Source organism: Coregonus clupeaformis, chromosome 21 (assembly GCF_020615455.1).
Source record: "Coregonus clupeaformis isolate EN_2021a chromosome 21, ASM2061545v1, whole genome shotgun sequence".
In the NCBI taxonomy this organism is placed as follows: Eukaryota; Metazoa; Chordata; class Actinopteri; order Salmoniformes; family Salmonidae; genus Coregonus; species Coregonus clupeaformis.
Window position 1 is genome coordinate 41,327,864 of NC_059212.1, and position 13,727 is coordinate 41,341,590.

General features: G+C 43.1%; 1 protein-coding gene across 1 annotated transcript in view; it reads left to right on the forward strand.

Annotated features, from left to right (window-relative positions):
• Positions 1-13,727, forward strand: part of LOC121535647 — a 174,984-nt gene that overhangs the window by 107,037 nt on the left and 54,220 nt on the right. The window contains exon 3 of the mRNA XM_045205909.1: positions 11,594-11,888. Coding sequence (XP_045061844.1) covers positions 11,594-11,888 — 295 coding nt within the window. The remainder of the gene's footprint in view (positions 1-11,593; positions 11,889-13,727) is intronic.

Sequence of the window (13,727 nt, forward strand, 5' to 3'; positions counted from 1 at the left end):
TTCTGTTTGCTTCTAGCAGAACTCGGCTAGGTGTAAGCACACAACTGTGCTCTCATACCTGCATAACAATAGCTAGCTAGCTAGCTGGACCTTGCTACCAAACTCTGACTTTGGCTACAGAACTTCAACTTGCCTCAAGGAAAAAAAACTGTGTGCGCAAACAGCCCAAAACCCCCCACTGATTATATACGCGAAACGGCGCGCCACGTTTCAACTGGATAGTATGCGACAGGCCTTCAGTCACTTTGGATAAAAGCATCTGCTAAATGGCATATATTATTATTAAATATTATTATGTAAAACAGATGTATAGAATATCCCTACAGTATGATATGGTTTATTACCCAGGTGAACCATGTTATTATACAGTTGAACCCACACGGGGGTTAATTGTGCTATAGCATATACAGGTTAAACCCAAAGATTTTATCAAGTGAAACACTCCACATGGGTAAAGTCCTGATTATATGAAGTGACTGCCCTAGCTGGGGTGAACTCATGATTATGCATAGCCCAGTGTGAGTCCAGCTCGTGACCTTGAGCTAATATTTATTCACTGGCCTCTAAGCTGAGACTGCATGGCCATCCGCTCCACTTCCCCCAGTGGCCCTGAAGGAGGCCATGCCAGTGAGTCAGCGAGGGGTGGGAGAGGGATGGGGGTACAGCGCTGTGCCCCTCTCTACAGGAACACACACATACACACACACGCATGCAGGTACACACAAACACACACATGCACACGCGCATACACAAACGTGCATGTACACACGCGCACACACACGTACACACGGACACACACACACAGAAACACACACACGCACGCAATGCAAAAAATACACAAATGCACACGAACAAATTCATGCAAAATGATTGGGGAAACATTCAAACACCGCTTCGGGAACCTCTTTTTCCATTTCTCTCCACTCTCTCTCTCTAAAATTCCATTGTCAAGGAGCAGTCCTTTTGGCAGTGACACACGGTGGCATGTGATCGATTTACCCTTTAAATGTACAGTTGTGAATTACAGTAGGCCTCCGGTGGCCTTTTCCCGGGTGCCACCTGCCCTGCTGCTAAAAATATGAAGTAGACATCACCAGAGTGGGCATTAGGAATGAAAAAACAACAACAAGCTCCACTAAGCAACACACGGTCCCCTATTATACATCAGCTGATTATGATCATCAAAAGCAGGATTTGCATACTCTCGGGCTAAAAGCAGCAGTTTTGTTGTGAATAATGTATCATGGAGGAAGGGAATAGTACTGGTATATATTAAAGAGCCTTGTGGTGATAAGGCCTGGTAATAATATTGATGAATAATAAATGTGCGGGGTTGGGAGGAGGTCGGTAGGCGGGGGACACGTGGGTCTAAACCCACTGAGACATGTCTGATTTAGATCACAAGAGATCAGGACAAACTGTCCACAACACAACTGCATTATAGAAAGGCTCCAATACAGCCCGAACACAGACCCTTGAATCCATCTGGCTGTTGGAGCGAAACTAAGTACATGACTGACCCATACCTGCTGTTCTGCTGACACTCAGAGAGAAACAATAGAAAGAAACCAGATGTTTACCTGGACCAAACAGAAAGAAACCAGATGTTTACCTGGACCATACAGAAAGAAACCAGATCTTTACCTGGACTAAACAGAAAGAAACCAGATGTTTACCTGGACCATACAGAAAGAAACCAGATCTTTACCTGGACTAAACAGAAAGAAACCAGATGTTTACCTGGACCAAAATAGAAAGAAACCAGATGTTTACCTGGACCAAAATAGAAAGAAACCAGATGTTTACCTGGACCAAACAGAAAGAAACCAGATCTTTACCTGGACCAAACAATCACAGAAGCCAAGTGTAACTCCGGTGAGGGGAGTCTGCTTGGTATTTTTACTGAACCCAAAACTACAATGTGATATTATTAGACCGTAGGTAAAAGGTTGGTTCTCAAATACTTCAATGAAGCGTCTGATGATGATCAGACTCTGTCTCACAGCATCTCATCTCATAGTGTTGACTGTAATTATGTCACTGCGTAGATTAGGCCCCTTCTCTCTAAGCCCCTGTCACGGCTCCAGAGCCCTGGCCCGCTCTCAGCTGTTTCCTCAGGCTGCAGGTGCTGGGGGGTGGAGGGGGTGGACAAGGCTCCCATTCCTGGCCCTGGGCCCTTCCAGCTGGAGGGTGAGCCGGGGTGAAGACCCACCGAACCCTCTGTCATTAGACAACTGTCTTTAAGATTAGTGCTCTGGCCAGCCAGGCTACGCAAAACACACTGGAGCAGGAGCACTGTGTTTCCTTCCTGGCATAGGCCTATAGTCCCACTGCGAAGTTTCCTGTTAGGCGAAGAAAGACACACTGAGAAGCTGTCTAGAACATGGCTCTGAGCACATACTGTGTTTAGCTACAAGGCTAGTTTATAAAGTTGGCTGAAGTGAAGTTGTTGTTGGGCCCATTCCAAATCAATACTATAACCTTCTCCCCTCCTCCCCTATGCCCTTGTTGACTCCCCCTCGCGGACATGAAAGTAGTGGGTTGGTATGAAGGGTATGGAAACAGCCCTAGACCTTTAGACACTTGTTCTGTGAAGCCATGGCATACATTGATCATGTGACCCTGGCTCTTTGAAGTCATGATGTGAACAGTGGTAGTCCACCAAACAGAGCACGAGGAGACCATTCTCCACAGGGTAGTAAGAGATCAAGGGATATCTCCAAAGCCTTTGATACTTCTCCCTGGTGTGATGGGGATTGAAGCTCAGTCACAGCACAGTTGTCCCTGTATGGTGGAACGATGCATTTAGTCCCTAATACCACTGGAGGCTATTGCTCTTTTACTTCAGTCAACACCAATTTCCAAAGTATCCTTTCCCATAACCATGTTTTCCCCTTATATTCCAGGCCCCCCAGAATATGTGCTAAGGAAAGCATATTCATTAACCTAATGCGTAAATGCAAAATGTATTTTCTTACTTTTTCATGTTTTTAGGATTTATTGTGTGGCAGAAATGTGAAAATGAGTATATGGCTATAAGGTATTTAAGTGATTTAGAGGTTGACACAGAGTGCTTTTTTTGTGGTTTATGATTTATGTGAAATTGAGTATACACTCTAAAAATTAGGGGTTCAACAAGGGTTCTTCTAAGATCCTCAAAGTTATTTGAAGAACCTTAGGGTTCTTGGCAAAGAAAATTGCACCCAAAAGGTTCTTCCAAGAAGCCCATAGGAGGTGGGGTTCATCGAGGAACCTCATTAGTTGGTGGGGGTTCTTGCAGGAACCTAACTGCCCAACTGAAACATTTGGATTTGAATTTGAAAGGACAGCAGGTGCAGGCACTTAACTGAAAAATGTAAAGCTCTCCTCAATTTAAGGTAAGGTTTGTCCCTTGTATGATCTAAATTGATATTGTTTTATGATGATACCATCTATCTTTTAATATTTGTGCAAAACAGTAAATGGACACAATTCAATGGATATCAATCAACAAAGAGGTAAGAATATGTATGCTATAAGAATATGTTGAAGGCTAGCTGTATTGGGTGCAGATGACTGAACTGCTCACTTTTGTGTCTGTGTCTGCAGGTATACAGACGAGGAGGCATACAAAGGTATGTCAATTGGTATTGGTATGTTATACAGATCACATGTACCATTCTCCTCCCTTACCTCTTCAATGAAAATCCCATAGGCCTCTACATTATGGACAAGGTATGTGGATGAAACCATTATCAAAACAGTTGTTTTTTTCATTCACATTTACCACAAAAACCAAGGTATTAATACTGTTGTGTGCATGTTTTGTTAATCATCTGTATAATTACTATTTTTGGGATTCACAGACTTCACCCTCCCTACACCTCTGATGAATATAACAGGAAACCTGTTCGATCACCATGCACTGCAAAATCATTCTGGCTATGGATACGAAGAACATCAACACATTAACATCAACATGCCAACATCAACATGCCAGAGGACATACCCATTGGAATTGGGGCTCTGCTGGTCATTTACCTTATATTTTTTTATTCTGCTTTGCCACTAAAATCCTAAATAACACTGACAACTAAAATATTGTGTTATTGTTGTTATTGTTAAGCGTATTACTAATAATAATAATAATAATAATAATAATAATAATTAGGGAGGGGGGAGTAGTTCAAAAATTAACCCCAAAAGGTTCTTCAAAAGGTTCTTTGAGGATCCATTAAAAGTTAATCGAAGAACTTATAGGGGCTCCCCCACAGTTTCAATTTGAAGAACCCCTAAAGGATCCTCCAGTAACCTTTACTTTTTAGAGTGTATGAGTATACATACCTTATGATAATATACAGTTGAAGTCGGAAGTTTACATACACTTGGAGTCATTAAAACTTGTTTTTCAACCACTCCACACATTTTTTTGTTAACAAACTACAGTTTTTGCAAGTCGGTTATGACATCTTCTTTGTGCATGACACAAGTAATTTTTCCAACAATTGTTTACAGACAGATTATTTAACTTATAATTCACTGTATTACAATTCCAGTGGGTCAGAAGTTTACATACACTAAGTTGACTGTGCCTTTAAACAGCTTGGAAAATTCCAGAAAATGATGTCATGGCTTTAGAAGCTTCTGATAGGCTAATTGACATCATTTGAGTCAATTGGAGGTGTACCTGTGGATGTATTTCAAGGCCTACCTTCAAACTCAGTACCTCTTTGCTTGACATCATGGGAAAATAAAAAGAAATCAGCCAAGACCTCACAAAGAAATTGTAGACCCCCACAAGTCTGGTTCATTCTTCGGAGTAATTTCCAAATGCCTGAAGGTACCATGTTCATCTGTACAAACAATAGCACGCAAGTATAAACACCATGGGACCACGCAGCCATCATACCGCTCAGGAAGGAGACTCATTCTGTCTCCTAGAGATGAACAGATTTTGGTGCGGAAAGTGCAAATCAATCCCAGAACAACAGAAAAGGACCTTGTGAAGATGCTGGAGGAAACAGGTTCAAAAGTATCTATATCCACAGTAAAACGAGTCCTGTATCGACATAACCTGAAAGGCCCGTCAGCAAGGAAGAAGCCACTGCTCCAAAACCACCATAAAAAAGACAGACTATGGTTTGCAACTGCACATGGGGACAAAGATCGTAGTTTTTGGAGAAATGTCCTCTGGTCTGATGAAACAAAAATAGTTTGGCCATAATGACCATCGTTATGTTTGGAGGAAAAGGGTAGCTTGCAAGCCGAAGAACACCATCCCAACTGTGAAGCACAGGGGTGACAGCATAATTTGTGGGCACTTCACAAAATAGATGGCATCATGAGGAAGGAGAATTATGTGGATATATTGAAGCAACATCTCAAGACATCAGTCAAGAAGTTAAAGCTTGGTTGCAAATGGGTCTTTCAAATGGACAATGACCCCAAGCATACTTCCAAAGGTGTGGCTCTTTAAGGAATACCTGGAATAGTATAAAGTAATCATTCTACCCCCCCCAAAAAAAATACAATTTTTTTAAAAATAATTTAAAAAAAGGGTAAAAATAAATAAATAAAAGTGGTTGTCCCACTGGCTATCATAAGTTGAATGCACCAATATGTAAGTCGCTCTGGATAAGAGCGTCTGCTAAATGATGTAAATGTAAATGTGGCAAAATGGCTTAAGGACAACAAAGTCAAAGTACTGGAGTGGCCATCACAAAGCCCTGACCTCAATCCTATAGAACATTTGTGGGCAGAACTGAAAAAGCGTGTGCGAGCAAGGAGGCCTACAAACCTGACTCAGTTACACCAGCTCTGTCAGGAGGAATGGGCCAAAATTCACCCAACTTATTGTGGGAAGCTTGTGGAAGGCTACCCGACACGTTTGACCCAAGTTAAACAATTTAAAGGCAATGCTACCAAATACTAATTGAGTGTATGTAAACTTCTGACCCACTGGGAATGTGATGAAAGAAATAAAAGCTCTACTATTATTCTGACATTTCACATTCTTAAAATAAAGTGGTGATCCTAACTGACCTAAGACAGGGAATTTTTACTAGGATTAAATTGTGAAAAACTGAGTTTAAATGTATTTGGCTAAGGTGTATGTAAACTTCCGACTTCAACTGTAAGTAATTTAAGTGATTTAGGGATCTGGGAGCCAATGCTTGCATACACAGCAGCAGGCTCCTCAGGTTCAGTACTGTAGCAGAGCAGACTGCCACTGATGAGGTCTGAGTCCCATCTCTCTGACTGGCTGGAGAGAGAGAGGGGGGTGAAGGTGCTGTGGTAAAGTTGGTAATTTATTGTGGTCAGTGGTGAATGTTTTTTCGTTCAATGGATTTGATGATGTATCCGACTGTTATGGGCTGTTGGTATAGTTAAGGGAAGCCGTATTACATTAGTTGTGGTAAATGTGAATTCATTATGGGTGTGTTCGTAAATTCAATCTGGAGTGCCAGATTGCACTCAGAGTGCGCTCTGGACGTTCGTAAATGTTCGTAATTTAAAGCGCAAACTGGACGCTCTGGCCGAGGTGTACACTCTAAAAAGAAAAGGTTCCTGGAGGATCCTTTTGGGGTTCTTCAAATTGAAGCTGTGGGGGAACCCCTATAAGTTATTTTAATAACCCTTTAAAAAGGTTCTTCAAAGAACCCCTTTTAATAGATCCTCGAATAACCTTTTGAAGAACCTTTTGGGGTTCGTTTTTGAACTACCCCCCTCCCCTATTATTATTATTATTATTATTAATAATACACATAACAATAACACAATATTTTAGTTGTCAGTGTTTATTATGATTTTAGTGGCAAAGCAGAATAAAAAAATCAAAATATGAGGTAAACTCCCAGCGGGGTCCCAAGTCCAATGGGTATATCCTCTGGAGTGTTGATGTTAATGTGTTGAAGTTCTCCGTATCCATAGCCAGAATTATTTTGCAGTGCATGGAGAACGAACAGGTTTCCTGTTATATTCATCAGAGGTGTAGGGAGGGTGAAGTCTGTGAATCCAAAAAATAGTAATTATACAAATGTTTAACAAAACAAGCAAATGACAGTATTCATACCTTGGTTTTTGTGGTAAATGTGAATGAAAAAAACTACTGTTTTGATAATGGTTTCATAGACATACCTTGTCCATAATGTAGAGGCCTATGGGATTTTCATTGAAGAGGTAAGGGAGGAGGATGGTACATGTGATCTGCATAACATACCAATACCAATTGACATACCTTTGTATGCCTCCTCGTCTGTATACCTGCAGACACAGACACAAAAGTGAGCAGTTCAGTCATCTGCACCCAATACAGCTAGCCTTCAACATATTCTTATAGCATACATATTCTTACCTCTTTGTTGATTGATATCCATTGAATTGTGTCCATTTTCTGTTTTAGAAAGATTTGCACAAATATGAAAAGATAGATGGTATCATCATAAAAATATATCAATTTAGATCATACAAGGGACAAACCTTACCTTAAATTGAGGAGATCTTTACATTTTTCAGTTAAGTGCCTGCACCTGCTGTCCTTTCAAATTCAAATCCAAATGTTTCAGTTGGGCAGTTAGGTTCCTGCAAGAACCCCCACCAACTAAGGAGAGTGCCAAGAACCCTAAGGTTCTTCGAAGAACTTTGAGGATCTTAGAAGAACCCTTGTTGAACCCCTAATGTTTAAAGTGTTGATCCGAGTGTTCTGACCTCACAATGGCAGTCAAGCACCCAAGCTAACTGGCTAATGTTGGCTAGCTTGCTAGCTACTTCCAGACACAAATGACAGAACACCTCACTCTGACCATTTTACTCGCCCTTGCAGAGCTGGTTAGGCTATTTTCATGTTATCCAGAGCGTTGGTGACTGTAACTGTGCTGCTGGCAACAATTTAATTACGCTTCTTTGCCTACGTTTACCGACACCGGCCATATTCAACGGGTGTTGAGCGTTAGTAAATTAATCAGTTATTCTGCGCTCTGGCACACTCAGACGAGAGTGCTCTGAAATTGAAGTAGATCTCCAGAGCGAATTTACGAACACACCCAAAGATGGGGTTATTGGTTGTATATATAGTACTGCAGTTACATCATCAATCTTATGATGTTATTGGTGAAATGTGTGTGTTAAAGTGAGGCCATATAAATGAGCTAATGGTCAAAGATATGGAGGTTCCCAGTAGGATATACTTTACCTCTTGGTTCTGTGTTGATCACATTCATTGGTGTTCATCATTGGCGGCCAGGTTACAGGGTGTTATGGAGGTCCCTGTGTTTTATGATATACTGTGTGCTGATTAGGGAGAGCCAGGTAAGAGGGTGATACGGAGGTCCGTGTGTTGTACAATATACTGTGTGCTGATCAGTGGTGGCCAGGTTACAGCGCACATCTTGAGAGGACACTTCTCCTCAGACAGGGACCTCCCAGCCTAGAGATTGGCTGGCCTTTCATCATCACAAACACCACTCACTGTGGTAATGGTGGCAGGAGTTTCATTAAGGGCCTTGTTAAATCCCCTCGGTAAGCCACGTCGTTAAGGCTCGGCCATTAACGACCCTTCGTTAAGAACCCTGAGCGTGGAACCTTCTCTTCTGGTGGTCTTGACCAGCTGACTGTGCAGGCCAATTGGGCCAAACCAAAACATCCAGGATGAATATAGAAGACCTCAAAGCTAAAACTCCCAAAATAACTAATACAGAGTGTACTATAAGTGCAGTATCCGTGACAACCTTAAAGGCCCCCAGTATCCATGACAACCTTAGAGGCCCCCCAGCTGTTACACGTTGACTCAGGTCTATTCCCAATCCTTTTCCCTTTCCACCACATCGTTTCACTGCCAATTTATTTGGAATAAAGTGGTAGTAAGACTAGGAGCATTACCCTCTGCTCAATTTCTATAAATGATTCTGCGAAATTGGCAGTGAAGTCATGTTTTGGAAGGAGGAATGATATAATATGTATAACCATAATGCATACAGAATTGTTTAGCTCAACTCTGCAGACAGTCAGAATGGAAACGTATAAAAAAGTTATATTTGGTTAACAGGCGCAAACACACTTGTCAACATCCATGTGAATCGTTTACTCACTGGAAGGGGGGCATACATCTAGACTATTTTTCCCATAAAAAAAAAAGAAAGTAAAATAAGGATCTGTAAAACTAATGAATATTTTGATTCAGAGTATCCATTTTCATTTCATTTAGCGAATGAGCTTAGCTGCAACAATGCTTTCAAGCGGCCCCCACTCGCACTTTTCTTCTGAAGTCACAATGTCACACTCTTGGAGTGGGGCTAATTTTGCACTCTTGTGTCAGGGTTCCTATTCCGTCCACATTTGAGCTGTAATGAGAATGAATGCTGATGTGCGGAGAGCATCCCCTGAGCAGGGCCATGGGGATGGGGATGGGGATGGAGATGGGGATGGGGATGGAGATGGGGATGGGGATGGAGATGGGGATGGGGATGGAGATGGGGATGGGGATGGAGATGGAGATGGAGATGGAGATGGGGATGGAGATGGGGATGGGGATGGGGATGGAGATGGGGATGGGGATGGAGATGGAGATGGAGATGGGGATGGGGATGAGATGGAGATGAGATGGAGATGGGGATGGAGATGGGGATGGAGATGGGGATGGAGATGGGGATGGAGATGGGGATGGGGATGGAGATGGAGATGAGATGGAGATGGGGATGGAGATGGGGATGGAGATGGGGATGAGATGGAGATGGGGATGGAGATGGAGATGGAGATGGAGATGGAGATGGGGATGGAGATGGGGATGGGGATGGGGATGAGATGGAGATGGGGATGGAGATGGAGATGGGGATGGAGATGGAGATGAGATGGGGATGGGGATGGAGATGGGGATGGGGATGGGGATGGGGATGGGGATGGGGATGAGATGGAGATGGGGATGGAGATGGAGATGGGGATGGAGATGAGATGGGGATGGAGATGGGGATGGAGATGAGATGGAGATGGAGATGGAGATGGGGATGGAGATGAGATGGGGATGGAGATGGGGATGGGGATGGGGATGGGGATGAGATGGAGATGGGGATGGAGATGGAGATGGGGATGGAGATGGGGATGGAGATGGGGATGGAGATGAGATGGGGATGGGGATGGGGATGGGGATGGGGATGGGGATGGAGATGGAGATGGAGATGGGGATGGAGATGGGGATGGGGATGGAGATGAGATGGGGATGGGGATGGGGATGAGATGGGGATGGGGATGGGGATGGAGATGGAGATGGGGATGGAGATGGGAATGGAGATGAGATGGGGATGGAGATGGAGATGGGGGAGGCGGATCCTTCTTCTATTATCCTGCTCCGCTTGAGAGAGCACCAGCCACCAGCCACCAGCCACTAGCCATTAGCCACCAGCCACTAGTCACCAGCCACTAGCCACTAGTCACCAGCCACTAGCCACTAGCCACCTGCCACCAGCCACTAGCCACTAGCCACTAGCCACCTGCCACCAGCCACTAGCCACTAGCCACCAGCCACTAGCCACTAGCCACCAGCCATTAGCCACCATCCACTAGCCACTAGCCACTAGCCACTAGCCACCAGCCACTAGCCACCAGCCACCAGCCAGCCAGCCAACCAGCCAGGTCTGAGCCAGTAGGCCAGCAGCAGTCAGGATCAATACAGCATGTACCCCTGCCCTCCTTAATACACTCTCAGTAGTTGGGAAATTATTGATTAGGCCTCAACTTATTACGCGCTAAATTTCTACTTTCATTCATCGCTGCAGCAGTAGGGAACTGTATTTCACAGATTGATGAGCTTTCAGAGATAACTGTTTGTGAGAATAGCAGGCCTAGTTAAACTGGTGCATTACTATGGATATTGAGATTATGATGATCCTAGTTCAGGGCCATTGCCCCATAGATGGATCTGGATAGATCAGAGGGTGTTTGTTTGGATATAATCACTGTATAATCACTGTGTATAATCACAGTGTATAATCACTTTGTATAATCACTGTGTAGAATCACTGTGTAGAATCACTGTGTAGAATCACAGTGTATAATCACTCTGTAGAATCACAGTGTATAATCACAGTGTATAATCACTTTGTATAATCACAGTGTATAATCACTTTGTATAATCACTTTGTATAATCACTGTGTATAATCACTCTGTATAATCACAGTGTATAATCACAGTGTATAATCACAGTGTATAATCACAGTGTATAATCACTTTGTATAATCACTGTGTATAATCACTTTGTATAATCACGGTGTATAATCACAGTGTATAATCACTTTGTATAATTACTTTTTATAATCACTGTGTATAATCACAATGTATAATCACAGTGTATAATCACTTTGTATAATTACAATGTATAATCACTATGTATAATCACAGTGTAGAATCACAGTGTAGAATCACAGTGTAGAATCACTCTATATAATCACCTTTATTTCGCTTCGATTCATTCTCTTTTATTTTATAACTTATAGCTCTTCCTCTATATATTTATTTATATCTCTCTCTCTCTCTCTCTCTCTCTCTCTCTCTCTCTCTCTCTCTCTCTCTCTCTCTCTCTCTCTCTCTCTCTCTCTCTCTATATCTCTCCTATATCTCTCTCAGCTGCACACTGACATGGACAGAGGTGATGGACGCACCAAGTACTTGCTGCGTGGTGAGGGGGCGGGGTCGGTGTTTGTGATTGACGAGAAGACGGGCAACATCCATGTCACCAAACCCCTGGACCGTGAGGAGAAGGACGAGTACCGCCTCATCGCCACAGCAACCGACTGGCAGACCGACCGGGCCCTGGAGCCCTCGTCCACATTCATCATCAGAGTACAGGACATCAACGACAACCCCCCTCTGTTTGAGGAAGAGCCCTACAGCGCCACCGTGCCTGAGATGGCCAACATAGGTACTGAAGCCGGGAAGCCGTTGTCTGTTTTATCTGCTACTGCCTGCTTCCATTTTATTAATCCTTTCATCCATTTTGATGTGTGCTTGCTTTCAAAACTCGGTCCCAGATTTAGTTGTTTAGTCAATCATGGCTTCAATATTTACCTGGGATGAAATATTTACCAAGGTCTTTTCAAAATGTACGGTGGGTTGCTGTGAGACTAGCAGATAGCGGAGCCATGAGAGTCTTATCAAAGAGCTGTTACATAAAACTGGTAATATCTTCCACCATCAATGCCACAGTGGTAATAAGATAATGATAGTAGTCACAATAACACAACGTCAGCCTGTCGAAGACATTGGTTGAGATATCTTTCATCATCTCACTTTCACTATGATTTCAGATTGAGTTTGCTTCCCTTGATTGCCCTAAACAACTTGTGTGATGTGAATTTCATCCCCACGGTTAGTTTTAAGTGGATACTAGGATATGATTTCTACAGCTACTATAGCCTTACAGTATTTCACATGGAAAGAAATCACTATGGTATTCACCCAGAGTATGAATGTCTCAGTGCCAGTCAGTGTGAATAGACTTCTGCTCCATTCACTGGTAATACATCTCAGTCTGAATGTATGATCATTCCAAATTGTGACTGTGCTTTAGCACCAAGACAGACTGTATATCAATAGATTTGTTGCGTCAACCCTAGTCAACCTTGTTTGATCTGTCTTTCTGATCATTATTTTACTGCTGCGTGCATCAAAACATTTGCTCCTGTCACTCTCCCTTTCTCTCTCCATCTTCCATGTGCCTTGTTTTTGTTTTTTTTACACATATTTAACCCCTTATTTTTGTTGGGACAAAACTATCTCCATACTTCCATTCATTTGTAAGGGTTACCTTCAGACGAGTCCCGTGACACTTGTGGGGGTCATAGAGAAAAACGGAGAACACCATTGTGTTCGTGAGAGTCTCCCCTTTCTATAGCGGGGTCATATTAGTTATAGCTAAAAAAAACGCTACAGACGTTTTAGTGAGAAGACCGATTTTCAGGATGTCTCATGGTCTGACAAACACCACTGTAGCTCGGCCACCTTCCATCGCAGATGGATATCTCTAGCTTAAACTGACAGATTTTTATGGAGATTTCTTTATTATGTTACATAGACTGATGCACAGGTGCATCACTAGGCTCTTTTAAATACCTGTGATAGATCAGTAATCAGACCCAGTCTCTCTCTCACTCGTCTCTCTCTCCCTCCCTCCCTCCTTCCTCCCTCTCTCCCTCCCTCCCTTGCTCTCTCTCCCGGTGACACTGTTGGGGCTTTGATGTCAGAAAACAGCAACAGCTGCTCCCACAAATCCCCTCTTCCCTCTGAGCTTGTCAGCCCAGTGCCCAATGGGAAACATAGTTCTTTTTTCCAAACTATATATATATATTTTTGCTACGATTTCAATATCACACATAAAGCTGACGGTCTTTGATTTATTTGGTGGGAAAAGGTGTCCATATTTGTCAGGAGAGGCAGGGATTCATGACATGAGGGAGTCAGGGGGGAGACAAAGGGGGGCAACCGATAGACAGAGCGATTGAGAGAGGGAGCCAAAGGGGATTGTGACAGAGATGCAGAGAAATGAAGTGAGACAGACAGAATGGAGAGAGAAAGAAGGTGAGCAGCAGGGGAGAAGGAAAGTGAATAAAGTATTTGTTACACTGCTGCCGAAAGAGAGAGAATGGGGTGAGAGAGAGAGAGAGAGAGAGAGTGGGGTGAGAGAGAGAGAAAGACAGAGAGAGAGAGAGGGTGAGAGAGAGAGAGAGAGAGAGAGAGAGAGAGAGAGAGAGAGAGAGAGAGA